Here is a 27,010-nt window from a genome sequence, read left to right on the forward strand (position 1 = left end):
TGCTGGTGATGTGCCAGCCGACTCCCCTACCATCGCCTGATCATTACGCCGTCATTGTTGCTGGCACAGAGGTCTGAGTCGAATCGTGCCCCTCGTTTGAGTGAATTTCGATGTCGCTATGCTCTCATGCTGTCTTTCAGGCTGTTGTCGATGTTACTGCAGTCCTATGCTCTCATTCTCGTCGCTTTCGATGTCGCATATGCTCCTTCACCTTGATATTTTGATATGTCTGTATGCCTGTAATCTTGTACATCCTGTCTGCATAGCTAGGTGTAACATAGAATGGTGGATCTCGAGTGCTTATCAAACATATGACATCCCCTAGCTTGACTGCCTCTCTCACCCGAAATGAGACGAGTATTCTGCACTGAGTCGTGTTCTTCGACGCGGACGAGTCTAAATCTGGCTATGTACGTTCGGCATACATTCGGAGATGGATCTACCCTGTCAGTCTGTGATGACGGCGACATAATGCGGTCGACTAGGCATGCAGGCAAGACATGCCGATACAGTCTGAGGTTGAGACTGATCGTGCAGATAGCGTGACGTCAGATGCTGTTCCCATTCCATTCAAATCATATCGGTGAGTCAGAAGCATCGCCATAGTCTCGGAGGTTCCTGACGTCGCAGACAAAAGCTCACCTTTAAGTACTCTTTCGAGGATCGTTCCGCAGACATCATTCGAAGCGACAACAGTGTGTTAGGCCCTCATTAAAATGGCGATGCAAGACTCGGAGCTGGCAGACGGTGACTCGAAGCAGGGAAGTGAACGTACGCGCCGATAATCAACACGGAGAAGGAAAGGGACGTGAGGAACTTTCGAGGACATGGAGTTGCAAAAGACTCGACCTCGATAAAGTCAATACAGTATACATCCAGAAAAATCCATATTTTGCATCATAACCGGGTGCTGTCTGACAGTCAAGAATACAATTGATGGGGCATTAGAATAAAATATACGTACTTGAGGTATCAGGGTCACTTCTTCACGAAGTCTGGCGCGACAACGAACTCGCCTACGAGTCGATGCTTTGCCCACATGAGGAAGCGGGCGTCGTCCAGCTGCTGCCACGAAGTGACTGTACGCATTTTCACGCCAAGGATTGCATCGATGCTTCAAGCAGCACGGCTTTGGTTATGAGGAGGATGTTCATACAGCGTGTTGCATAATTGCGTGAAATTTGGGATTTTGTGCGCTATTTGTCTTGCGCAAACAAAGCCATAAGGGGAAGGTCGGGGTTGCATCGGGGACTACGCCCAAAATTTGACCACTTACATCTTGGTTTACAGGACCTCACTTAAGAGAAGCAAAGCATACGGAAGCACTTTAGAACACGTACCCAGTACATTGTAAAACTTTGTGAGCCACCAAGTGGCACAAATGACGAATGCAAGGCAGAGTGAAGCCGTGATTTGTTTGCATCCACCCGACCTACCGGATATGGGTTTGTTTGCCCCGGCCAAATAAACCAGAGAAATCCGGGAGTTTCACACAATTATGCGACACGCTGTATGTCCGAGTCGGCGCCGCGTGTCGAAGACCTCGCTTCCTTTTTGAGAGTACTTATGGCACCGTTTCACCATTTCAGTGACATTGACACTCACAATTTCCGAACGTTCCTATATTTGCTTTGGACAAGGACATGGCGATATGCTGCGGAATGCAGTTCTTCTCCTACGTTGCCAGCGTCTGAGGTTTTATGGACCTGTACGTTGTTCCTATCGATGCGTGTACAGTAAGTACGTCTTCAACTGATGATGGGGCGCAGGGTACGTGGTGATGTCCGCAGCAATGGATATCCTGCTCACGATACTCGGTGTATTCCATGTGCAGGTCGTTGAATGGCTACAGCCAGTAGCAGGCAGTATTCACGAGTGAGTTTCCGGGGCATTCTCCTTCCCGCGTGCATACCTACCTCCGCTTAAGATGCCTCATAGCTGGGTTCTCCCTATCTCGATTTGTTTTTTGCCTTGTGTTCAATGCCATTTTTTGGGCACGAACTCTTTGCGGTTCTCTGCGGGATTGTCTGGGGCAAAATGCCGGGTACTGCAATCCTCAGCAGTTAGAACACTTCTCGGCGAACTTTGTGCCCTCTGGTACGTTACAGTCACCACTTCCCCAGCCTGTTTCCGTTTCTGATGTGTTCGAATACAGCATGTATAAGTGCTGGGCTCCCATGCTCGACATGCGGTCACTCGCATACCTCCAAGTTGTCCGTGGCCCTGGTTCGCCTTCGCCGTGCGCAGGGCTGCCGTCCCGGTGCCCTTATGTGACGGCACCTTCCGCGGTGTGCGGTGTACAGATTTGGGCGTAAGCGTGCCTTGCTGTCCTTGCTCTGCTACGAGCGTGTGCATGGGTGCTCCTGGGCTCTGATCTGCAGCTGGTACAGTCTGCCCGCAGGGCCGACCTGGTCGTGATCAGGCTCATCATCTTTGGTATGTTTATCCTCACGGCCATCATACAATCTATGTGTTGCGGATTGTCCGTCGCGAGCTGTATCGGAAAGAGCGAGAGATTGTGGCACACACGCAGTATAAGTTAAGTTCATTTCAGAAACCTCGCTGAATGAGCATTTCTCTATTAGTAGGGAGATACAGGCGGAGTTGCTTGCCTCTGTGGGTAAGTTGCTCAGCAGCCCGGGGCGAGCTAGAGGTTTAAGTTATGATTTTGCAGCTGTTTTGGTGTTACTCGCGGTGTGATCGTTGCAATAATGGTGTGTTTGTTGGGTCCACAGCTTTATCATCTTGTCCTGTATCATCTTAGTAATTTGATCATTGACTGTCCGTCGAAAATCGCGTGGCGTCACCTGCACGTGGACGTGATACTTTGTCACCGCTTTGTGTGTAATCCCTGTCCACCATCACTGCTCTGCGAAGTGGCGAGTACTTAAGTTCCAGGGGTTGAAGGTGATCGAGGGTTCTCCAATATTGTTGCGGAGTCACGCATCCAGGGAGACTAACTTCTTTGAAACTTCACAGGGCTTCCCTAGGACGACCTGTCAAAGCTCCTTCAAATGTGCTTGACGAACCGGGTTATGCAGATCCAATCCCCATGCTGTATAGTGCAGGCACATCCGTCACAGAAGCTCATATTTCATAGACCTGCGCCGGTCAGCCTCGTGGTGGACATGTGCCGAAGCTTGCGGTGCTGCACATTTATCTGCAGACATATACCATCTGACCGCTTCCAAACTCGTCTGACCACTCCACTACACGGTGAGCGATCCGGGTCCAGGAATCATCGTCAAGTGCGTTCAATGACTGAATTGTTCAGGTCACCAAATCCTTTATAACACTTGAGTAAAATATCGAACAGCGGTGAGTCCTAGCTGTTTTGTGACGGAAGAACGAAAATAAAATTGAAAATCCATTTCTACCATCCAGATGGGCGCATCTCAGTCAACTGGCGGAAATTCTCCCGACGAGGCCGGTACAGCAGGGGTTTCTGTGAGTTGGTGGCGCCGCTCTAAACCAGCGAAACCAAACCCGGTCATGGAGGACCTGCGAGCGCAAGCGCTATTGCTCAAGAAAGCAGAAGCGAAGAAGCGCGCAGAGGAAAAGGAGAGGAAGGCGGATGACACACGGAAGGCGAACGAGGACAGGCGAAAGGCGGAAGAAGACAGGAGACTGGCGGATGCAGAGAGAAGACAGGCGGAGGAGGACCGGAGGGCGGCGGATGAGGAGAGGAGGTATGCAGACAAGGAGAGAAGGATGGCAGATTCCACAGCAAGACAGGCCCAATATCAGAGGAGAATTGCAGATGAAGACGCGATGAAGCATCAAGCTGCCCGCGAAGCAGTAGAGCGGCAGTGGAGGGCCGGCATTCAGCCCGTCGTCTGGCCGACTGTGGAGGATATCGAGTCCGCGAAGAGAAGAGTTCAGTACGAGGAGGGCGTATTCCATCTTGCCATCGCCGGCGTCGCTGGGAGCGGTAAATCCTCCTTGATTAATGCGTTTCGTGGCATTTCGAATAACGGCAAGGATCCTGACGCGGCCCCCACTGGATTCATAGAGACTACCAGCGCCATTGGCAGATATCCCGATCACCGTCACCCATTCATCTGGTACGACATCCCTGGCGCAGGAACGTTGAAGATCCCAGCTTGGCAGTACTTCCATGCCCAAGGACTCTACGTCTTCGACTGCATTATCGTTCTCTTCGACAATCGTTTCACAGATGCGGATGTCGCACTCCTCGAAAACTGCTCACGCATGAAAATCCCATCATACATCGTGGGCTCGAAGTCGGAGGTCAAGATTGATGCTATCATTCGAGATATGCAGGACAGCGACGATGAAGACGACGAAGACGCGTGGGACATGGACCATGTTGCCCGCGGAAAATACTACCAAGAAGCTCGTGAGAAGTACATTCGCGAGACTTCTCAGTGCGTGCGTCGTTGCCTTGCGGAGGCGAACTTGCCAGAACAAAGAGTTTACCTCGTGGCGAAAGATACGCTGCGGAAAGTTGTCAGGGAATCGCTAAGGAGCAATGCCGGGAGGAGTCTTGAAAAGGGTAAAAAACCGCTCAGAGGAGGAGGGACTTTGAAAGGGAGTAAGCTCGACAAGTGCATGATACATGAGCGGGAGCTGCTCAGTGACATGCTTGAAGCGTGTTACGAACGCAGAGTGAAGGCGTGATATGTAAGTATCTTCTTCGGACCGTATTTCGTGTTCTAATGCCGTTGCAACTAGATCAACTTCTGCGCCACGCTAGCGATCGGACCTTGTGACAACGGCAACTGATATCTGCATCGAAACCATGTGCTTGATCTTCCCTGTGCTAGGACAGTGTCTCACTGTGCAGAGCTATCGCTCGCTGTAAAGTATATTCCGCACTTTAGGACGTTCGAGCAAGACTCATAGGATACTCCCGTGTGAGCTCTGTCAACGGCCGCCTCATTTCATCTGTGTGCTATGTCGATATCTGCATCGGTACCTGCATGTTCATCTCACAAGCTCAGAGTTTAATCCATCTGCAACCACGAGCATTCGAACGCCTCATGGTGTCCTTGCGTCGGGGTTCGCAGACCAGAATATCAATCTGGCGCAGCGAACTTACCTCTGCCCACTCCAGAGTCTCTCCAGTGGCTTCAGTATTGCACGGAAGAGTGAGCGAGGTTACTTGTCCGCGACGTACCTTGACCGATCGCAAGCCGCATAGGCCTTCACCCACACACAGATTATTCACGCGTAACTTGCACATTTAACGACAGTGAGTCCCCTACATTCACGCAGGACATATATCTGAGACTGATGCGTCCGCCTTTGGGTCTAGATGGGCGGATCGCAATCAAAGAAATCACCTGCCTCCTGGTGGGACGCCCCAGTGGCGAAACCTAATCCTGTACTTGTGATGCTGGGATTCATGACGGAACTGATTATAGAGGTGAAGAAGGCCCACGAAGAAAATAAAGCGGAGGAGGCAAGAAAGTCAGAGGATGCGAGCAAGGCGGAGGAGGCAAGACAAACTGAAGAGGAGCGAGTGGCGGCCGTCAAGAGGAGGGAGGAAGAAGATGAGATGAGATTAGAAGAACGGGCAAGGATTGTGGCGGAGAGAATGGTGAAGGAGCTGAAGGTCAAGTGGGACGCCGAACAGGAGATCCTGCTAGCAGCTGCGGCGAGGCGGTGGGAGAACGAAGAGAAGCGGATGCTCGAGAGCGTGGGGAGGATGAGGGCTGACGAGGAGAGAAGGTTGGAGGAAAAAGGAAAGAGGATGGCTGAGATGCTCGCAGACGTAGAAAAGAAGACGGCGGAAGGGATGAGGACGGTGTCGGCATTGGACGGTCAGACGCTCGCTGAAGAAGATGTGGTCCAGGATCAGGCTCAGCACCGAGCAAGCGGAAACCAAAGTCCGACGGACGGAGTTACTGACAGCCAAGCTGCTCGCGAGGAGGCGGAGAAGATGTGGAGAGCGGGTATACAAGCTATCGTCTGGCCCACCAGAGAGGAGATCGAGGCGGCGAAGAAGATCGTGCAGTACGAAGCGGACCTATTCCACATCGCCATTGCTGGCGTCGCGGGAAGCGGGAAATCGTCTTTGATCAATGCGTTCCGCGGCATCTCCAACGCTTGCAAGAAAGGGATGCGCAGGTCCAAAGTTGAGGTCGCACCCACTGGGATCGTCGAGACCACGAGTGTCATCGGTCGATACGTCGATCCTGACCCCAACAAGCCATTCGTCTGGTACGATATTCCGGGCGCGGGTACATTGAAGATTCCCGGCTGGCAATACTTCAATGCGCAGGGATTGTACGTCTATGACTGCATCATCGTCTTGTTCGACAACCGGTTCACCGAGACGGACATCGCCCTCCTCCAGAATTGCGCACGATTTCAGATCCCATCCTTCATCGTCAGCTCGAAATCCGAGAATAAGATTTCCGCTATTATGAATGATATGCAGCACTCCAACTCTGACTCGGACGACGACGATGACGAGTGGGATACCGTCCAGGTTTCGCGAGACCGGATTTACCAAGTGGCTCGCGAGAAATACATCAAAGAGACGAAGCACAGTGTGCTGCGCAATCTAGCTGATGCGGGCTTACCGGAGCAGAGAGTCTATCTTGTGGAGAAGGATATACTGCGGCAGGTTGTCAAGGAGTCCTCGAAGCAGAAGGACGGTGGTATGCTCCAGAATATCCCGCTGATAGGCAGTAAGGCGCCCAAAGGAGGCTGGTGGAAGGACAGCAGGCTCGAGCAGAATATTATCGACGAACGACGTCTCCTTGACGACATGTTGCAGACGGGCTACGAGCGCAGGATGATCTGATGGTAAGTCTCCTACAAAATTAGCAAGCAGCACGGGTCGTCATCTGATTCGTATTCGTCGCTTCAAGTCCTTCATAGCGCTTCAGCCCAAGAGGAGATATCTCGCATGTCACAACAGCGCATACGGTTTTCCCGTCCACTTCGTGATCCGATCTTTCGTGGAAGAATATTTTTTGGCCTGTGCAGATCATTGTAGGCTATGTTTTGTGCCGTAGGATCTTTCGTGACCTTCACCATGATATTTTACTTGCTGCGAGGACATGACCAAGGAACAGAAGGTAGCAGACTCCAGAGCAAGGCAAGCTAAATCATGCGAAGGGTAGTAGACGAAGGCGCGATGAGACACCAAGATGCTAAGGACACAGCGAAGAGGGCAATATAATAGGCCTAGCCCGAAGCGGAAAGTTTTACTTTCGCTGTAAGTGCCTCATTTCGCGGGAACGACAGTCCCTACCCAACCACGAGTACTAGTAATCATCCCTACTTTGCTGGCCACGGTACCCGAGTGCCAATCCGCGTCTGGTACCTTTCAAAAGGATACGCTTCTAGGTGGCAGGATAGCCTCGCGGCGTTAACATGCTTTCCCTGAGATGAAATTTACTTCATACTTCAGATCTTAGAACCTTAACGATCCGGCAACAGCCCTATGCAAATGCTGTTCTCTGCCCTATCACAACTGCGCTGTCTCGAATCGCACACACCGTGTTCATCTGCAAGCTCGATCCACCTGCAAGGCGTGTATGCTCGCAGACTTCACGGTGTCCTTGCGCCAGGTTTCGCAGTGCCCATATCACGGTGCTGCGGAGATTAATTTCCGGCAGTTCCTGCACTCGTCCCGTAGCAAGCTCCTGCGATACCATAGCAAACGGCAAGCAAAACGATAATTAGCAGCAACGTATTCTGACCCACCTCGAGCTCTAGATTATCGCTCACGCGTCGAATGTGCACGTATAATTCGTAGACCCAGTAGCAGTGAGTACCCTCCATCCGTGGGCGAAATGTGATTGAGACCAACGCATTCAACTGTATGCATTCCAGATGGGCGGAACACAGTCGACTTGGGCATCTTCTAATCCGTGGCTCGTAAGGCCAAGCCCAGCGCTCGCTATCCTTCTAACGGTTGCGGTGCTGATAGGTCAGATGAAGAAGACCGAAGACGACTGGATGACGGCGGAGGAAGCGAAGGACCTCGAAGAGCAATGGTTGGCAGAGGTCCAGAAAAGGGAAGAAGCGAGAAGGGTGGAGCAACAAGCGTGGATCATGGCAGATAAAATGATGCAAGAGCTGAACGACAAGTGGGACATCGACGAGGATGCAATCCTGGCAGCTGGCAAGAGGTGGGAGGGCGAGGGGAGGAGATTGGCCGAGGAGGATGGGAGGTCCGCCGATGTGAAGACCAGGCCAATGGACCAGAAATCTGCAGAGAGGAAGGCCCAACCCGCAGAAGGAGAACCGCCGGAGAGGATGCCGGTGGGGGAAGGTCGATCTCTTGGTGAAGTGTCGACAACAAAGGCGTATCAAGCTATGCGCGAGGAACGCAGAAACGACCATAGTGCGAGGGCCGAAACTACGAGAGACGAAGCTGTGCGCGAAGGAGCTGAACGGCAGATGAGAGTCGATACGCACCCAGTCGTCTGGCCGAGCGCAGAGGAGATTTCGGCGGCGGCAAAGAGAGTGCAGGTATTGCCGGAAGCGGCAAGTCCTCCTTGATCAATGCATTGCGCGGCATCTCGAACAGTAGCAAGGGGATAAACAAGGGATCCAACCTTGAAGTAGCGCCTACTGGGATCATCGAGACCACAAGCATCATCGGTCGATACGTCGATCCCGATCCGGAGAAGCCGTTCGTCTGGTACGACATTCCGGGCGCGGGAACACTGAAGATTCCCGGCTGGCAGTACTTCAATACGCAGGGGTTGTACATCTTTGACTGCATTGTCATCTTGTTCGACAACCGGTTCACAGAGACGGACATCGCCCTCCTCCAGAATTGTGCGCGATTCGGGATCCCATCCTTTGTCGTCGGGTCTAAATCGCAAGCCAAAATTGCGGCCATCGTGAAGGATATGCAGGACTCCGAGTCCGATTCTGATGAGGAAGACCGAGATGAATGGGACGCGGACCATGGATCCTACAACAGAAATGACCGGGTGGCTCGCGAGAAATACATCAAGGAGACGAACGAGAGCGTTCTGCACAATCTTGCTGCTGCCGGCCTGCCGCCGCGGAGAGTTTATCTCGTGGATAAGGATGTGCTCCGAAAGGTTGTCAGGGAATCGTCGAGGAAGAACAGTAGCAGTCTGTTCCAAAACATCCCCCTGATAGGCAGGAAGCCGTCTAGGGAAGACAGAGTTTCGAAGGACGGCAAGCTCGAAGATCAGATCATCGACGAGCGGAATCTGCTTAACGACATGCTCCGAGCAGGTTACGAGCGTACTGCGGGACCATGGTGGTAAGTCTGCCGCTACTTTTGCGGGGCAAGCCATCGTCTGATTTATCTGTGGTACCGCAGGTTTTTCTAAATAAGTACACTGCGTTCAGCACGACGGAGACATCAGAGATATTAACATGCGATACCATGTGGTTATTCCCATCCCCTGCTCCAAAATTCTATCCCTAGTAGGGTTGTTTTTCTGCCTGGTGCAGGTTGTTACAGTTACGTCTTTTGTTGTGGGATTACTTTCGATATGAGCTTTGACATACTAAAAGCAGTTTGACCTATCCCATTCATCAGCGCAGTGACAAGGTGTTGGCACCGGCACGTACAAAGTCGTGGGGATGTGCTCACCACTGCTACATCACAGAGCCAGCGACCTCAGACTACTATCTCATGGATCAGAGAAACAAGACGATAGAGCATTACGCCGCCCTGGCATTGCAAAGGGTAATTCGATCTGCGTCGGAAGCATAGAGGAATATGCGCGAGTTGAGCGAATGTCGTGCAGCAGTAGCTGGTCTATCGTCCAAAACGGAGGATGGTGTTTGGACATAAGTAGTAGAGTGCCGTAGCTCACATCATCTCTTTCTGATCGACAATGCGCACAATCTTCTTATTATTCCTGTATTATTTGTTGCGCTCTGAGCTACAGCTCGACGGCGAGAAACGCCGCTGCTCTCTCTGTCGATACGATCGCGAGAGAAAAGCGACGGTCTCCGCCGCACACCGCACGTCAGGAGTCGCAGCGGAATGTCGTGGTGTACGCCCTGAAAAATATAAAGGAGAGGTCGAGTGATGAGGGCAGAATGATAGAGAGAAGGGCGAAGACTACGAAAGAGATCGATGGTCACGGCGCGGCGCCATCGGCCGATCAGACGCATCGAATGCCCAGGACGGCGGGTACTTCCTATTTAGGCATCAGGGCGGGAGATTCGGCGTCGTCCGACACTGCGAAAAGACTTCTCACCTCCTCCATAGATCCCGAGTTCCGCCAGTCGAAAGTTAAGGATTCATTAAGATTCATTTTGCAATATTCGAAATGCTCCGTCGCGCGTGGTACTCCTCGTGGTCTCCGCGGGTGCAATTTTATCCTGCTTCATAGGCGCCTCCGCTTGCTCCTCCAACCGCCGCAATGGCGCTAGGTATAGCCAGCAACAACCGGCTTTCATGAATCTGCGCTAACCGATCATGAACTTCAGATTATCGTCCACAGAGAACTTGTTCATGGACAGCCGCTATCTATCGAGCAAAGTAACGAGCATAAGTATTATATCGTCCGCTCATCTAAATCCGTCATTCAGTCATGTACGGAACTCTGGAATGTAAGTATCACAACCAACTGAACCTCCCTATATTTTAGTCGACCGAATGCGGACCAACTCTCGAAACAAGTGAAAAAACAGCGCGAAGAAGATCAGAAGAAGACGGCGGAAACGACGAAAGGAAAACGAGGCAAAGAAGGCGAAGAAGGGGTCAGTTCAGCGAAGAAGTCAAAGGAAGCGTGAAGGGTGCAGGAAGTGAACAAGCTCAGAGTTTAATACCCCTGCAACCGCGAACAACCGTGCGCCTCATGGCATCCTTGCGCCGGAGTGCGCAGCACAGTATACCACCACTCTGTCATGGTTTGCTTCACCAGGCCTCTCGAGGATACTGCGCTGTACTCACAGGTGAGCGAAGCAGGAATTAACGGCAATTTGCGATGACCGATCTTGACCTGTAGATCATTACATGCAAAGTAATTGCTAAATAATTCGTGTATCCAACAGCAGTGAGTGTCCTACTCCGTTGCAGAGATGCAACTTACATCGATCCGCTATCCTTTTCGGTGTCCAGATGGGTGGAGCACAATCATTGAGTTGGTGGAGGTTCCTGCCAAGACGAAACCCAATACTTGCAATATTGGAAGCCGTGGCAAGACTACGCGAAGCGGCGAGGTCCGCGGACGAAGAATGGATGACGAATTTAATGCAGACCTTAGAGGAAGATAGGATGGCTTGGGAAACGAGTGCAGAGGAGGCGCGAAAGTCGGAGGAAGCAAGGAAAGCACATAAGATCGATGAGGCGGAAAGGTTGGCAAATACCAAGAAGAGAAAGGAAGACGAGGTGAGTGTGGCACCACATGCTAATCGCATTATGGAGAAGATGGCGTAAGAGCTAAAGAACACTTGGAACAATGGTCAGGAGGTGATCCTAGCCATCGCCAGGAGCGAGAAGAGGTTGGCGAGAAAAGACAGGAGAATCGAGACTCTGGAGAGGAGACAGGCCGAAGACGAGAGGAGGTTGTCCGAGATGGAGACCAAGTTGGCCGCTGTAGAAAAGAAGGTGACGGAAGGCATGAAGAGGATACCAGCGTCCGAGGATCAAGATCAATCCCTGGACAAAGACGCGACGGACGCTCAAGCTCTGCTTAAGAACAATACTGCCGAGAGGCAAGCTCGGCGAGAAGAAGGGACTAAGGACAAAATTTTGAGGACCAAAGTCACGAAGGCTCAAGCTGCTCGCGAGGACGCGGAATGGCGGCTGAAAGCGGGTATACAGCCTATCGTCTGGCCAACCAGAGAGGAGATTGAGCTGACGAAGAAAAACGTGCAGTACAAGGAGGGGGTTTTCCACATTGCTATTGCTGGTATCGCCGGCAGCGGAAAGTCATCCTTGATCAACGCGTTCCGCGGCATATCGAACAGCGGCAACAGAACGCGCAAGGAGCCCAACATCAAAACAGCGCCCACAGGGATCGTCGAAACTACCAGCGTAATCGGTCGATACGTCGATCCTGATCCCAACAAGCCATTTGTCTGGTACGACATTCCGGGCGCAGGCACTTTGAGGGTTCCAGCCTGGCAGTACTTCAATGCACAGGGATTGTACATTTTCGACTGCATTATCGTCTTGTTCGATAACCGCTTTACCGAGACGGACATTGGCCTGCTGCAGAATTGCGCACGATTTCAGATCCCATCCTTCATCGTCAGCTCGAAGTCCGAGGCTAAAATTTCCGCCATTATGAATGATAAGCAGCACTCTGACGATGACGATGACGAGTGGGACACCGTCCAGGTTTCGCAAGATGGGATTTACCAAGATGCTCGTGAGGAATACATCAAAGAGACGAATAACAGCGTGCAGCGCATTCTCGCTGACGCAGGCTTACCGGAGCAGCTTGTATATTTGGTGGAGAAAGATATACTTCGAAAAGTTGTTAAGGAATATTCGGAGAAGAGAGGTGGAGGTGTGTTCCGGAGCCTCCCCCTGGTGGGCAAGAAGCCGTCCTCGAGGGACGACAGGCTGGAGGAGAAGATCATTGATGAGCAGTATCTGCTTGATGACATGCTCGAGAAAGCTTACCAGCGCCGGGTGAAGAAATGGTGGTAAGTTCCCTATCATAGGTATCATCGCCTGACTAGCGTTCTTCGCCTAACTAGCATTCTTCGCAGGCCTTTCTAAATTCGATGGAGGTACTTACCATATCGCAGCAGCGACTCTGAACTGAAATATTCTTTTGTTCCGGCCCTCGCTCCATAGTTTGGTCCCTGGTGGATATCTTGTATTATAGGTTACATCTTGTGTCGTAGGATGTTCAGCAATTCGTCCGGCGTTTTAACTTGTATGCTCTGACATAGAATGTGGATGTCCATGAAAAGGGTGAGCCTACGGTACAAAATTCGACCATCGACCTGCATCATCTCCTGAAAAAGCACGCAACGCCACCGAAGTTGCTAATGTAAGTGCAAGGTTGTAAATCACGCCCTTTGACAGAATGTGCGCGGAAGACGTGACCGCGCCATCAACATCCTCTCTTCGCACGTGCGCACGCCGAAGATGGGCTCCATGCAGTACAACGGGCGTGGTCCGCGGCGACAATATGGAGGAGTGTGGTGTTGGCAAGGCGTTGCATGCATATATTTGAGGTAGGAACCTTGCTCTGCACATACAGTATATCGTGACCACAAAGTAGAAATATGTACTCACCTGTTGCTACGTGCCATTGCGAAGTGCCAGTGCCAAATGCCACATCGCCGTGAACTTCCTATGCCAATAGTCTCGGATGATGCTGCTTCGTTCCACCGAGCAACCCGCACAAGGATGAGTAGTGATCACAGGGCCATCAGTTACTAGCGCAGTGGGAGCCGCAAATAAAGAGATCAATAATGAAAGGGAAATGAAAGGGAAGTCACAGTGCGCGCCGAGGGCGGGTGCACTCCAAATTGGGCTTAGGGCGGGGAGGCGCCGAGCTGGAAGGCGCCGAGCTAGAAGGCGCCAATCCGCTGTGCATTCCCGAGCCTTTAAGCATTTCGACACTTCGGGCAAGTCTTTCTCACACAACCGCAGAAGCCCGTACACGTCGTGGTCTCCGTGCGTCGAAGCACCATGGGTGTTACACGCGCCGAGTTCTCCCAGCTCCCACGACGACTACTATCGCCGTATATTGCTAGGTGCAGTCAGCGACAACATACTACTGGACTGCGCTGAGTTATCGTTGGCTTCAGGTTGTCGCTAACGTTGGATGCACACGTGAAGTTATCGATCAAGCAACGTCAACGTTGACAGTGAGTGCCCTGAGTCTCGCATCCAACCCTGACTCCACGCGGCTCATCCGCGACTGTTCCCGCGTGGAACTAGATGTGTACACTGCAGTCGACAGAGCTTGTATCTTCAACCATCGACTCCGAGGCCTTGAAACCCAATCCGGTGCTCGAAGCTCTGGAGGAAAGGATCCGGAAGAGTGAAGACGAAAAACGCGTTAGTAAGAGGGAGAAGAAAATAAGGAAGAAGGCTGAGAGAAAGATAAAGGCCGCAATCAGGGCGGAGGAAGCAACGAAGGCGACAGAAGCTGAGAGGGATCGCGAAGACGAAGGAACGAAATTATTGGGGGTTATCCCAAAGGAGGAGACAAGGAGCGCGGAGAAACCAGTCCATACCCAGGAAGCGAGGAAGGCAGAGGAAGCTACGGCTGCGGAGGAAACGGATAAGGCAGATGAAACAAGGAAGGATGAGGAAATGAATCAGATGGAAGAAGCATTTCGGACACCAATTGCGGAGCCAGAGGAACAACTTGACGCAGAGCAAGTAAGGTGGGCTGCACAGGAGACGAGAATCTTAGACATGGAGAAGAGGATGGCCAAGTGGGAGAGGATATGGGCAGAGCAGGAGAAGACATCGGTGAGCAAGGACAAAAGGCTCGCAGATGTCGAGAGGATATTGGCAGACAAGGGAACCGCATTGGCCGATATGAAAACCAGGCTGGCCGAGGTGGAAAGGAAGCTCGCAAGTTACGACGGAACCTTCGCAGGGACAGCTGACGAAACATTGCGAGATGGTCAAGCTCAGGTAGACAATTTAGAAGAGACGGGAGCCTCGTGCCCCCCAAGGATGGCAGACGAAGGACGAGATATCCAGGACCAAACAGCCAGTGAAGCAAAGAATGATGCCCCGTGCGTGCAAATAGATACGACGCTATCCCAAGTGACCCACGAAGACGCCAAACAGCAGGGGAGAGCGAGCATTCAGCCCGTGGCCTGGCCAACCTCCCAGCAGATCAGCACGGCTAAGACCAAAACGCAGTACACAGAGGGCGCTTTCCATATCGCCGTCGCTGGCAGTTCCGGAAGCGGAAAATCCTCCCTGATCAACGCCTTCCGCGGCCTCTCGAACAGGGACAACAGAGCGGCCCCCACAGGGTTCGTCGAGACCACGAGAGTCATCGGCCGATACGAGGATCCCGACCCCAAGAGACCGCTCGTCTGGTATGACATGCCAAGCATTGGAACGCTGGAGGTCCCAGACTCCCAGCACTTTAACGAGGAAGGTCTCTTCGTGTTCGACTGCGTCGTCGTGCTCTTCGACCACCGTTTGACAGAGCAAGATGTCGCCCTGCTCCGATATTGTGCACACTTCCAGATCCCGTCGTACATTGTTCGCTCAAAGTCGGATGCACAGATAGGTGCTATTGAGAGGGAGATGCGGGTGGCCAATGCCGATGATGAAGGCGAGGAGGAAGATGGGCTGGAAGCGGTTCACGTTTCCCGGATTGGAGAATACGAGGAGGCTCGCGGAAGATACATGAGAGAGACGAACGAGAGCGTGCACCGCACTCTTGCCCAGGCGGGCTTGCCAGTGCAGACAGTGTATTTTGTGGCGAGGGATACTCTCCGGAAGGTCATCAAGGAATCCTTGAGGAAACACAGTGGAAATCCACTTCAGAATATCCTGCGGACGAATAGCGACACGCCGGCCAATGTGGGCAAACCATCGAGAGATAACAGGCTTGAAGAGAAAGTCCTCCATGAGCGGCATCTGCTTGAGGATATGATTCAGACAGGTTACGGGCGCAGACAGAAGAAATGATGGCAAGTGACGGACCACCTTCGGGGAGCATGTTATCGTCTGACTAGCCGCGATCTCCTCAGGCCTTTGATTCGCCTTCTGAGCACCCGAGGCACGACGAGATAGCGTACCGCACGAAATCTTTTCTGCAATACAATACTTTTCATCTTTTCCATCCCACTCTCAACAAGAAACCATCGAGGAAGGCCGTTTTTACTTGGTGCAGTATGTCTCGGAGCGTAGGTGTGTCTGTACTGTATAATACTCCGCCCGTCCGTTAGGACGCTTCCATACCGTTGACTGCAGCGTTCTTCGTGTGACATGAGCGCGACGAGATGGCAGTATTGGAAAGCAGTGTCAATGTAGTCTAGAAGCAGACCAGACATGTCCTGCAAACGAGGATGAGTGTCTGGTGAATGCAGAGTAAGATACGCAGGTGGACGAATCACAAAACAAACCGCTACGCACAGAGGAATGCTTGCACATCAGGAGAGTTGGCGTGAACAATTCTCAAGAACTAAGAAGGGAGTGGCCAGGCTCCTCCGCAATTCCACCGAAGTTAAGAATTTAAATGCAAAGTTGTAATTCACACGCACCAGCGAGCACTCCTGCACTGCGGCAGAATGTGCTGGGAATATGCGCCTGCGCATCATCACCCTCTCTTCGCACCTCCTCACGGCGAAGGGGCGTGGTGCCGTCATTACTTCAATATGCAAGGCATCGCATGGGTGTATACTTAGTAACTTACATTCCGGGCTGGTGGATCATAATCCCATATATACGTCGTGAGAGACAAATGAGAGATAGGAAAAGCACCAAGTGATGCAGAATCTAAGCATACGAAGAAATGAAGTGTATGAAGATATGAAGCGTACAGTCAAACCCAAGCGCAGAACTGAAGCGCGCCGGAGGATGCCGAGCACCAGATCCAAAGCGTCCGATAAACACGAGGCAAGGCAAAGCAAGGAGAAGCGCTCTGTCCACGGACAGCCAACGAGGCTAGGAGCCTCCTACCCTACACGAAACTCATCCGTGACCACTATGGGCATAGTAAATACTCCGCAAGTTTGAGGCACCACCGTGATTCATCCGGCTCGCATTGATTTGCTTTGAGACTGTACTGACCCACCTTTCAGACCAGGCCTTTTCAATCCTCGTTGAAGTGACACGCACCGTGACTGGCCGACAGACTTAGGGACAAGCGACCTCGCCGGTTGGAGTTCAACGTTCAATCACAGCTCTCACATCTACTTACCCATCTCCGCCCTCATTGCGTGGGAATTTTGGTGGCGGGTTTACTAGACAACAATATGTGTAAGTGATTTCCTCATTCCTCAAACGCGGGAACATTGACATTGCGAACAGCTCAGGTCGAGTTCTATGTTCTAGTCGAGGGCAACGTTGTCCCCGTTTACATGGAAAGAGAGGAATGCGTGATGGATATCTACCACGGGATCAAATCCTTCTCCGTCCCCCTGAAGAACAAACTCGCACTACTTACGGTTACCCAGCTCACTTATTTCAAACTCAAAGAACCAGTACGGAATGATGCGGTAGAATCATATGTGGATGAAAGCAATCTGGAGCCGCTCGACTCTTACACACGTATAGAAAAATTGGCTGAGCAATTCAAAGTGGGTTTCGCCTGCGTGCTAGTTATGCTCCCACCAGGTGAGTTGTTGTTGTACCGATGAAGGGGGTAACTTACAGCACCACTAGACGAGACAGACATGGCGATCGAACAGTTACAGCAAAATTACAGCGATTTGTTTAGCCGATTGCAAATCACCGTCGCTCATCGCGGTCGCTGGTCGGCGGATGATATCCGTGAGAACGGTGGGGTCTTCGTGGGTGACAATCAACCTACGCCACGCGAAATATCAGACATAGAGACCCAGTTGACGAGGAAACGATCGTACCGAGTTCGTTTGTCCTCTTCATTTCCTATAACCCTTCTCACCAGGACTATTTTTAGGAGAACAGCAGTGAACATCTTCGCATCGCGCTTACCTATAGAGATCATTTCTCCTCGATTTTCGAGCCCAGCTTGGCTGATTCTGTGGCTGTACAGAACGACGGAGAATTTGTCGCCTTTTGCAATGTCCTGCGCTGTTATCATCAAGATTCAGAACGAATTGCGCAGAATACCTCTTCATCTTTGAAAGCACGGTCCTTCATGGTCTACTTTATTCACCCTCCCTTCTTCTCACGGAGGCCTCTGCAGGACCCTCTCCAGTACAAAGAGTAAGCGACCTCATACTTGAAAATTGCATCTCAAGCTCATAGCTTAATTTGAGACAACTTTCGTGGAGCTTTCCAATGTTCATTGCCACACGCGGCATGACAGAACCATGGAGAAAGTTCACCCCAGACAGCGACTCCGACGTTATCTCCCGCACACATTTCTGTCCTTTCGTCATTTCTGACGTTATGTCGCAGAAGCATGAACAAGACCGACACCGCATGCTGCTAGAGGCCATCGTTGCTGCCCGGACGGGCAGCTACCTCCTAAAGGATCGTTCCCAATCGCGGTTCTTCATCGTAGCGGTTTACCTTGCAGCTTCTTTGTGCGCATCAAGGTACATTGTGACCAAAGCAGATTCAGGGAGACAGGTAGGATTGTAGTGTCTTAATTTCTTCCCATTCCGCCGATAAAAATTCCACTGCCGCAGGTCCATATTGCTCGGGCAGACTTCGACCTTACAGATGCGAATGCAGCCGTCCGATTCTTCGGTGAAATGTGCAATCTCTCGCAACTCCTGGGTAAGCTTGCGGGTGAACTCGATGAGTTGAAACGCGAAAGTCTGTTAACAATTCAGCAAGTCGCTTCAAGGATGAGGTCTCTCAATCATCGGGGAAGAGCTCGGCGGAGTACGCGACCTTCGTTGTCTTCAAACTCAGATAGATCGGAGCTCCAAGAGGAAGATGATCTGGGAATTTTCAACAGCGATCAACTCCGGTCGATTCTCGATCATAATAATTATGAGGTGTCGTATGTTGCTTTCGGAGTATGTTTGCGGAATGTCCCGCGTTTGATATCGACGTGTACTGAGAATTTTGACAGCACCCCCATATTGCGCTTGTTGTACGACGGGAGGACGATTCTGCCGTTGGATATCTCAAGTTCGTGGAAGACGGAGCCAAGGAATTGGAGATTCTGCAATACCTCCGTAGAATCGATGCCCCAACTAACCATACCATACGCCCTGTTCGCATCTGGCCGATCGATGGGGGGATGATCATATTTATGCCCGTTGCAGGAGGCCCGCTCAGTTCGCTCAAGGATCCTGATTCTTATCTATGGCTTGTCGCACAGCAGTTGTTCGAAGCCGTTGACTTCATGCATGGCCACGGTGTCGCGCACTTAGACCTGAAACCGCAAAACATCATCATCCCGCCGAACTATGGACGGCTCACCATCATCGACTTTAGTTTGTCCGTTCGCGTAAATAGCCCGTGCCATACGTTCAGACGTTATGTCGGGACGAAAGGATACATTGCTCCGGAGGTTGGTCGAGGGCGGTATAACCCGATCCGCGCAGATCTGTGGTCGTGCGGCAAAGTCGTTGAAGAACTTTGCCGCCGTTGTATACTATCGCCGGCGCGCGAGCGGTTGCTTCGGATCAGCAACCGACTCTTGGATGCAGAGCCGGGCAACAGGCCGACGATGGCGCAGGTCCTTCTGTGTATGTCAGAACCCGATAACGCGTGTGAGGGGCATGTCAGGTGAGTGCACTCGTTATGCTGAACTCGTCGCTTGTAGAAACCTTCCGATGCATGGCATAGCGGCAGTGAATAAAGGGACCAAGACCACGGTACTCAGGCGCGTTCTCTGAGCAGTTTTTAACAATGTTGTAGTGTCCATGTTTTCGAAACGCTCTGTGTATTGCAATTACATGTTCAGCACTGCAGCTACCGTAAAGATGGCCGCAAACATATGACTATCACAGTACAGGAAAGTAACTAAATAAGAAATTAGCTAAGCGGCAATGCCCCGGGCTCCTGCCAACCATTCCTTACACAACTTTACATCGGACTTGTGAGACGATGTTTGAGTCAGTGAGCAACGAAATCAAGAGTCTTGAAGCTTGAAACAAGAGGCAAATTGGCGGCGTCGCCAAATAAATTGTCACGGCGTCCTGCCTATGATCTACGAAGATCGTACATGTACAAGGGTTGCGCAATATACGATGGGGCGAAAATGCACCGTAAATATTCAGTGCATCCCAAGACACAATGAGGTAGGGACGATAGCTCATTTAAGTATCACGGAATTAATGCGTCCGAGACGAGGAATGGTGTTCTATTCTTCAGTTACTGTTCCCACTTATCACGTTGACCTAGTACATGCATGTGGGTATGTCAAAATGAGAATCGTGCTTTCCATGACGCGAAAGCCAAGACAAATCTGGAGCTACCAGGACCGCCAACATAAGTGCTCTTCACCAACGCACACTGCCGGCCACTTCACCGTAGAAATCGTCCCGGGAGATAGTCTCTATCGAACGCACTGTACAGACTTAATTAGGGACAAGCCCGGTAAGAGGTCGTTATTGAGGGCGCCTCGGCTACTGTACTCGATGATAACCTCAGAGAGGGGGAACCCCGAGCGAGCGCGAGTTGCCGCAAAGTCGTCGAGTACGTGAAGGGCCGACAAGTCCGCCTTCAAAGATATATGCAATGTCTTCAACGCGGGGCAGAGCGGTCCCGGTGGACCGTGTGAGGCGGACAACAGGCCGAGAAGGTGTATGAGCGGTTTAAGCTTGCCACGATATACCAGCAGGGACAACGATGGCAGTACGTCTAGCAAGAGATGGAAGCCTGCTTCAGGTTCACCTGAAGAGTGGTCGATATGGAGCTCCTCCACCGTGGAGACTGGCCACGATGACCACGGGAATATGCCCCATCCACAATTAGGTGACGGTGGTATATATTCGAAGCGGACAGCGGACGAAGAATTTGCAATGGTGACGGCCGGCTCAAAGCACTGTCGCAGATGCAGCAACGTTGGGGTGCGTAATTGCGGCGGGTACGTTACGGCCAATGCGGCATGATAATGAAAGGGTCCAAGATCGAAGACGCGGATGGCGACTGCAGGGGAAGCCTCGATATGATCGAAAAACCAGCCGGTCACTATTGCAGATGTGCATCCAAGGCTAAGCCTGCACAGATGTCCTAAGGCGACGGGAGGAAGTGCGTCGTCCGCAGTCGATACTTCGAAGTCCATGCGATAGACGGCCAGTTCCTCTAGCGCATTGCAACCACGCAAGAACACTGCAAGCTGAGACAATGTCACTGACGAGTAAAGGTGACTCAGCCAAGCAAAATTGCCGACGTAAAGACGAGTGAGACTAGGAAAGTGATTGGTGGGGAGCGATACAATATATATCATTGTTAATGCTCTGAGCTGTGGCGCGGCCCCGTCGAAGAGAATCGCCGGAAGTCGCCCAGCCGACTCCAGTGTTAAGATTTCGAGTGCAGGGAAGGGCCTTTCTAAGCCGAGCGCGTCACGATGGACATGAAGTTCTTGTATCCGAGGTGACAACGCATCGAGAAGTGTCTCAATGCTTTCACTTTCACCCGGAAGACTGTAATAGAGTGACGGCTTCTTAATATACACTTTCAGGGGTGCTGCTCCGGAGCGTTGCAGGAAAGTCGAAACTAGGTCACGGTAAGCTAGAGGATTACCAATGTCAATGTGCGTCCATAGCAACGGTAAGTTTAACAAGAGACTGCGCCAGTGACGACAGACGTGAGTGAGAGTTATGAGCTCCCAAGTGGGGCAAGGCGGGGCGAACGGCCACCGGAAGCCAAGACCAAATCGGGCTTCAACATTGACCGCTGCATGCTGAAGGATGAGACCGACTACATCGTCGGGGCATGTATTGATTGTCGAGAGAGCGTTGATTGCGCTCCGGGCAGTTGACAAAGCGGAAACAAGGATCCGGTCGAGAGACTCTAACTGTCGTCAACAAAGGACACAGTGAATTTCCTGTACAACACCACTGGACAAACAATTTCCGACTCACGATAGCGATGCTGATGTGTTTTTGTTGGATCAAGTCAAGATCTCAATGACAGCGTAACAAGTAAACGCACCTTTCATGCCGGCGACTGGCACCGCAGAAACTTGTTGCGAGCGACTGTGCTTCGGACAAAGATTGTGACAGAGAATGGCCGTAGTATTCCATCGTTGGATACCCTGATCTTGTAACAGAATACAGATAAAATCAATGCTGGTAAACCGTTCAGAGACATCACCTACTAGAGTCGAGATAACAGTTCAGCACGAAGTCGAAAGTTGGACTTGAGCGGCGCGCGGCCGCATGAACAACGAAGTTGAGAGGCGCTGAGGCGGCATCGGCCGGGTGCGGAAGACGCGTCGGCCGGGCGCCTTCCACAATTTCTCGCTCGTCACCGTCACCGTCCACGACCCGTCGTCAGCCCCATCGCACCTCTCGTCCACCATGGTGCGCCCGCCATCCGTCGCCTTCCGTCTCTCGCAGGCCCGTCCCCGCGTCCCCACACATCCCCGCCTGCACCGCTCACACCAGGCGCGCTATACGTCGTCAGGTCCCTCGGGCGCGGACGCGCAGAAAAAGGCGCAGGAGGCACTCTCAAGCGTGCAGAAGCAGCTCGGCCAGGCGTTTGAGGCCGGCAAGAAGTATCTCGGCCCCCTAGGGGAGAAGTTTGGGAACTTACTCGGGGGTGCGCATACCTTTCACTGACCGTCGCCGGTACCCTTTGAACGTGGATTTACTGGACATGACTTTGCTGATGGGCCTTCTATGTTCGTGCTGGATTTTTTTTAGGTTACCGCGAACCGCTGTTTTATAACCTCGCCGTCGCGCGTGAGGTCCTTAAGCAGGTGTACGTCGCTGAGCGGCTCCAACCTCCCACCTCTCTCTCCACCCTCACCAGCGCGTACGCCACCCTCTGGTCTCGCGCTATCAACCCCTCGTACTGGCGCCAGCTTGCTCGGTCCGGCGATTGGGCGAAAGTGGGTGTGTACGCGCTTGAGGCGTACAGTATCTTCAAGGTATGTTTTTTTTGCGGTGACAGTGCAGCTGGGATGCTGATATCTCTTCTCCTTCCTTGTCTCGGCCGCTTTTACCCCTGATTGCACACATGCTTTATCCAGATTGGGGAAATTGTCGGGCGGAGGAGTCTTGTCGGCTACAACGTGCAGTAGACCATCGCAGCGCTATATATTTTACGCATTCTGCATGCTTTATCCCCGCGTGCGACTAACCTAGTTTGGCTCGTCCTCTGATTGCATATCATTTTCTAATATTAAATCACGATACACCGGCTTTTCGCCAAGTCGATGTTACTTATCTGGCGCGTAGCATTTTTTTTTTTGCAGGAGTTCGTGAAGAATGTGATCTTACGTTTCACAGTGGAATGAGAAGCTCGCCATGGGAATGTGCAAGAAATGAGTCAATTACATGCCAGCATTGTCATCCTGATCGTGCGCTTTACAGAATGCCGCTGGGCGGTTTGATGCTCTCAGCTCGCAAGGACCGGATGAGTCGGCTGCGTTGTTTCTGTGAATACTCACTTTCGCCGAGTGTACTTCATAGCTCGGCGTATCATCCTCCGCTCGTAGATCTTCGATGAGAGAAATTTAGTCTGCTAAAGCTGACGATTTAATCGCCTTGTGCCTCGTCCAGCCTGGTGCTGACGGCCGATCCAATGTCTGCAGTATCCACATTAAGTTGATTCACATCGAGTGAGCATGGAGGAAGGCGTTTTGTCTTGGATCTCGCTGAAGTGTTACGACATTCAACCACAGTAGCAAGAGAAGAATGAGTCGGAGGTGCATTTACGTGAAAGCGATGCAGTGTTTGTCTCTTTGCAGCATCACCTGTACGTGATTCGTTGCGCCACATGTACCCCGTAGGTTTTGCATGTGTTGTCCACGCTTACAGTGTTGACGCTGTAGGTAATGTCAATTTGGGTGACCACAGACAATATGAGTGACCTCGGTCGAGAAACTGTTCGTGCTGTAAATATTGATAGAGTACTTGCTACTTTTGTACAGTCATTTTTGAAGTGTAAGGTGAGAGGATATGTTTTTGGAGAGATTCCATATGCGGGAAGGCCGGCGGGATGACATCATTGGAGGCGGGACTGCATCCGAGTCCGGGCGTGCGTGCCAACGCTGAGTACATATACCCCGCAACCCCCTGTACTGACCTTCCACAACTCTCCCCACACCCACCACCATGAACGACTCTGCCTCCCTCTCTCGCGGGACATCCCTGTCCCGCGCCAGCAAGCACGGCTCTAGCGTCTCCCGCAGCCAGTCCCTCATCAAGAAGAACATCGCCCCCCACGACCTCCGCCCCTCTGACATCCTCATCGAGCGCTTCATCGCCTGGAAGATCATCGTCAAGCAGCTCATTGCGTACTTCGAGGGCATCGCGGACATTGAGAACAATGTTGCGCGCGAGTTGACCAAGCTCGGCGCGGTTATACAGGTCCCCTTCCGTTCGGGGAACCAGTTCTTGGGCGAAGGCGGCGTGCAGGTGTGTTTTATGCTGTGTAAGTGAAACATGGCTACATCTACGAACAGGATCTCTACTATGGTATTCGGGACAAGACTCGCGCCATTGCAGACCAACATGCTAGTCTGGGACGCACTGTCGAGGGATCCATCGTGGAACATTTGCAGAAGCTCCGCGTTGAGATCAAAGCGCACATTAAGGTGTGTAAATTGTTTTGGTCAGCACAAGTTAAACCAACTCTAATGATACGGTTCTCAGAACATTCAGAACGATACTGGAAAACTGGCGACGGCGGTCGCGAAAGAACGTGAGCTATCTGCCAAAGTCATCGGTGACCTCGGAACGAACGTCTCCATTCACAAGAATACACCCCTAAGTGTGACAGCCCGCACTGACCCTTACGTGGCAAACCAGGCGGTAGCGCGGCAGCTTTTGAAACAAGTTCATACCGAGAATGCGTTGCAGAAGTCGTTACTGTTAACACAGTCTTCCTCTGCAATGTTCGAGGCGTCACTCATTCAGGCGTTGCAATCGGCGTGGGCGACGTTTGCCGAATGGCGGGCACGCATGGACACCAGCATTAGGGAGACCTACCGCACGCTCGAGCACGATATGGCTGCACTTCCTCCTGATAAGGAGTGGATCGCATTCGCAGCGCGCGAGGACCATCTCGTCGACCCGGAGACGCCGCTGCGCGACCCACAGAACATCAATTACCCTAACAAGGACGACCCCACTGTTGTCGCGGTGCACGTCGGACTTCTCGAGCGGAAGAAGCGATACACCCGGTCATACCGCGAGGCCTATTACGTGCTCACTCCCGCGGGCTTCCTACACGAGTACGCGTCGTCTGACCCTGCGATCTCCGACAAGCCGCGGTGGAGCCTTTTCCTCCCGCTGTGCACGCTCGGGCCTGCATCTGCGCCGTCGGCGCCGAGCCACAAGTTCCACATCGAGGAGCGGCTCGACGGGATGGGCTCGCCGAGGACGGGCTCGCTCAAGGTACTGAGGAGCTCCTTGATAGGGAACGGGAAGGGGAGTGGGCGTGCGTGGGCGTTCCGCGGGCGCTCGCATGACGACATGCTCGAGTGGTGGAACGACCTGCGGATGCTCTCGGGCCGATACCTCACCGCAAGCGAGACGATGGAGCGCAGCGGGCCCGTCGCGGCTGCGGTGCGTGCGGCGGGATATGTGAGCGAGGAGGAAGGCGGGGAGGAAGAGGAAGAGGGATCAAGTGTCGAGGAAGAGCGCGACGTGGAGGACGAGGAGATATATGAACAGGCGCGGGAGGCAGGCGAGGAGGAGGCCGTGGAAGCGGGCCCGCCTGAGTACGAGCACGAGCATGCGCGCGACGCGGAGTTTGGTGCTCATGGGTACCCGGTACGTGGAATCGTTTTGGGACATACATAATGCTGATGTGTGTTCGTAGGTCGATAAGAAGGCCGGCATGAATGGTGCGGCGGTCGCGGGGGCGAGCATGGCTCGCAGGCCGAGCAAGCGGCAGCAGGAGAAGGCTCCCGAAGGTCGTGTGCCACAGGTGTCGGACGAGGACAATGCTGCTGCAGGGCCTGCGGACACCGAGCACGACACTGGTGCAGCTGCCGGACCTGCACCTGCAGAAAGTAGGTTCACGGAAGTTTTATGAGGTGTGTGCGTTTGGCTGGGCAATTATTTCTCATTCTTCGGAAAGAACTTGAACACTCGTGTTGATAATCTTAATACTGGCGTGTTGTCTAAGCACCCTGACTTGCTTGTAAACTTGGTTAGCTTTTAACGTTGGAACGGAACAACCTTCTTGTGTTGTTAGAGGTCCAACTTGTCACAACCGTGTGATAGGTATCTGCGATCGACGACAGTCACCCGTCACGGGTGGTGTATTTTTCGGGCGCTTGCTGACACTGAATGGTACACGTCGCCGTCTATCTCCTCTCGTCCATCGTCTCTCCTCGCTCTTCTCTTGTTTTCTCTTCTCGGAACATACCATCATGAACGCGGCAATGTCGAATCTGGTCATCTCTCTGGGTGCCATGCAAGGTCATTCGTTTATTCAAGTCGAATTGTTTTCGCGTACGAGCAGCTGAATTCGCCTCGCGCGTGACGTGTGCAGTGGCTCGTAAAATCCCTTTTGATGACCCCCAGGTGCTCCTCTACGCCCGTATCGGGTACGTCGCGGCGCAGGTCATCATCCTCGCGGTGTATTACTATGTATCTATGAAGGTGCGTTGCTCGCTGTTCGCTGCGTGTTGGCCGAGGCTGATGTGTCAGCGGTGCAGATTAAGGAGAAGAACGACCTGACTGTGCTCAAATATGGTGTGTGCTGTCTCTGATTTGTTCTTACCTCTCCTGACTGATACGCCGCGCAGTCGAACCCGCCAATCCGATGGTGCGTCTCCTCACGCGGGCGGTATCATCCCGGTTGTGACACGCCCTCTTCTGCAGGCGAAGGACGACAATAACCTGGTGACGACGACGGTGCGCGACTACGACCTCACGGAGACGTCCAAGCTCGTGCGCGGCGTGTACATCGGCTTCGCGATGATGTGCTTCCTCCATCTCTACATGAAGTGCGTTGCGTATTGTTCGCCCCCGCGAGCGCCGACCCCCTGACTAAATTTGTTATGAATGTGCTGCGCGCAGGTTCACACAGCCGCTGTTCGTGCAGGCGCTCATGGGAATGAAGAACTTGTACGACGCGAAGCCCGTCGCGATCTATATTCTCGGCAAGGCCGCAGAGGGTGACCTCAAGCGGCCATTCAAGGCGGGTGGCATGTTCGGCGGTGAGTATTTGGGCCCTCGGAGCGGCTTCCGGAGTTTGCCGTGTGCGCGCACTGATTTATGTTCCGTTCCAAGCTGCTGCAGATCCGCAGACGGACAAGGCTGCCATCGACGAGGCGGAAAAACGGCGGGGAAAGAAGGAGGAGTAAATGTCGCTGCTTCGCTAATTCTGTGTTTGCGTCGCGTTTAC

At 52.5% G+C, this 27,010-nt stretch overlaps 9 protein-coding genes across 9 annotated transcripts; 8 read left to right on the forward strand and 1 right to left on the reverse strand.

Annotated features, from left to right (window-relative positions):
- Positions 1–3,384: 3,384 nt before the first annotated feature.
- On the forward strand, positions 3,385–6,775 carry SCP_1800280 (hypothetical protein; the record flags this gene model as incomplete). The annotated part of the gene is made up of 2 exons (XM_027765118.1): positions 3,385–4,392; positions 5,279–6,775. 2 exons carry the CDS (start codon positions 3,385–3,387, stop codon positions 6,773–6,775), a joined length of 2,505 nt encoding a protein of 834 aa, XP_027620919.1.
- Positions 6,776–7,812: 1,037 nt separating this feature from the next.
- On the forward strand, positions 7,813–9,296 carry SCP_1800290 (hypothetical protein; the record flags this gene model as incomplete). The annotated part of the gene is made up of 3 exons (XM_027765119.1): positions 7,813–8,326; positions 8,383–9,226; positions 9,287–9,296. The coding sequence occupies 3 exons, from the start codon at positions 7,813–7,815 to the stop codon at positions 9,294–9,296; spliced, it is 1,368 nt and encodes a 455-aa protein (XP_027620920.1).
- Positions 9,297–11,176: 1,880 nt separating this feature from the next.
- On the forward strand, positions 11,177–12,655 carry SCP_1800300 (hypothetical protein; the record flags this gene model as incomplete). Its single annotated transcript, XM_027765120.1, has 3 exons — positions 11,177–11,314; positions 11,393–12,579; positions 12,646–12,655. 3 exons carry the CDS (start codon positions 11,177–11,179, stop codon positions 12,653–12,655), a joined length of 1,335 nt encoding a protein of 444 aa, XP_027620921.1.
- Positions 12,656–13,831: 1,176 nt separating this feature from the next.
- SCP_1800310 (hypothetical protein) lies at positions 13,832–15,556 on the forward strand (the record flags this gene model as incomplete). Its single annotated transcript, XM_027765121.1, has 1 exon — positions 13,832–15,556. The coding sequence occupies one exon, from the start codon at positions 13,832–13,834 to the stop codon at positions 15,554–15,556; it is 1,725 nt and encodes a 574-aa protein (XP_027620922.1).
- Positions 15,557–16,845: 1,289 nt separating this feature from the next.
- SCP_1800320 (hypothetical protein) lies at positions 16,846–19,334 on the forward strand (the record flags this gene model as incomplete). Its single annotated transcript, XM_027765122.1, has 8 exons — positions 16,846–16,849; positions 16,901–17,206; positions 17,255–17,457; positions 17,511–17,779; positions 17,833–18,148; positions 18,208–18,543; positions 18,600–19,261; positions 19,322–19,334. 8 exons carry the CDS (start codon positions 16,846–16,848, stop codon positions 19,332–19,334), a joined length of 2,109 nt encoding a protein of 702 aa, XP_027620923.1.
- Positions 19,335–20,033: 699 nt separating this feature from the next.
- SCP_1800330 (hypothetical protein) lies at positions 20,034–21,726 on the reverse strand (the record flags this gene model as incomplete). Its single annotated transcript, XM_027765123.1, has 3 exons — positions 20,034–21,497; positions 21,565–21,574; positions 21,635–21,726. The coding sequence occupies 3 exons, from the start codon at positions 21,724–21,726 to the stop codon at positions 20,034–20,036; spliced, it is 1,566 nt and encodes a 521-aa protein (XP_027620924.1).
- Positions 21,727–22,002: 276 nt separating this feature from the next.
- On the forward strand, positions 22,003–22,727 carry SCP_1800340 (ATP synthase subunit g, mitochondrial; the record flags this gene model as incomplete). Its single annotated transcript, XM_027765124.1, has 3 exons — positions 22,003–22,243; positions 22,348–22,574; positions 22,677–22,727. 3 exons carry the CDS (start codon positions 22,003–22,005, stop codon positions 22,725–22,727), a joined length of 519 nt encoding a protein of 172 aa, XP_027620925.1.
- A 1,036-nt stretch (positions 22,728–23,763) lies between these two features.
- SCP_1800350 (hypothetical protein) lies at positions 23,764–25,690 on the forward strand (the record flags this gene model as incomplete). Its single annotated transcript, XM_027765125.1, has 4 exons — positions 23,764–24,066; positions 24,114–24,245; positions 24,304–25,425; positions 25,475–25,690. The coding sequence occupies 4 exons, from the start codon at positions 23,764–23,766 to the stop codon at positions 25,688–25,690; spliced, it is 1,773 nt and encodes a 590-aa protein (XP_027620926.1).
- Positions 25,691–26,030: 340 nt separating this feature from the next.
- On the forward strand, positions 26,031–26,969 carry SCP_1800360 (SRP-independent targeting protein; the record flags this gene model as incomplete). The annotated part of the gene is made up of 7 exons (XM_027765126.1): positions 26,031–26,079; positions 26,153–26,262; positions 26,319–26,355; positions 26,409–26,428; positions 26,485–26,609; positions 26,683–26,822; positions 26,896–26,969. The coding sequence occupies 7 exons, from the start codon at positions 26,031–26,033 to the stop codon at positions 26,967–26,969; spliced, it is 555 nt and encodes a 184-aa protein (XP_027620927.1).
- Positions 26,970–27,010: the final 41 nt, after the last annotated feature.

This window comes from Sparassis crispa, assembly GCF_003851025.1.
Source record: "Sparassis crispa DNA, contig_000017F, whole genome shotgun sequence".
NCBI classification, from domain to species: domain Eukaryota; kingdom Fungi; phylum Basidiomycota; class Agaricomycetes; order Polyporales; family Sparassidaceae; genus Sparassis; species Sparassis crispa.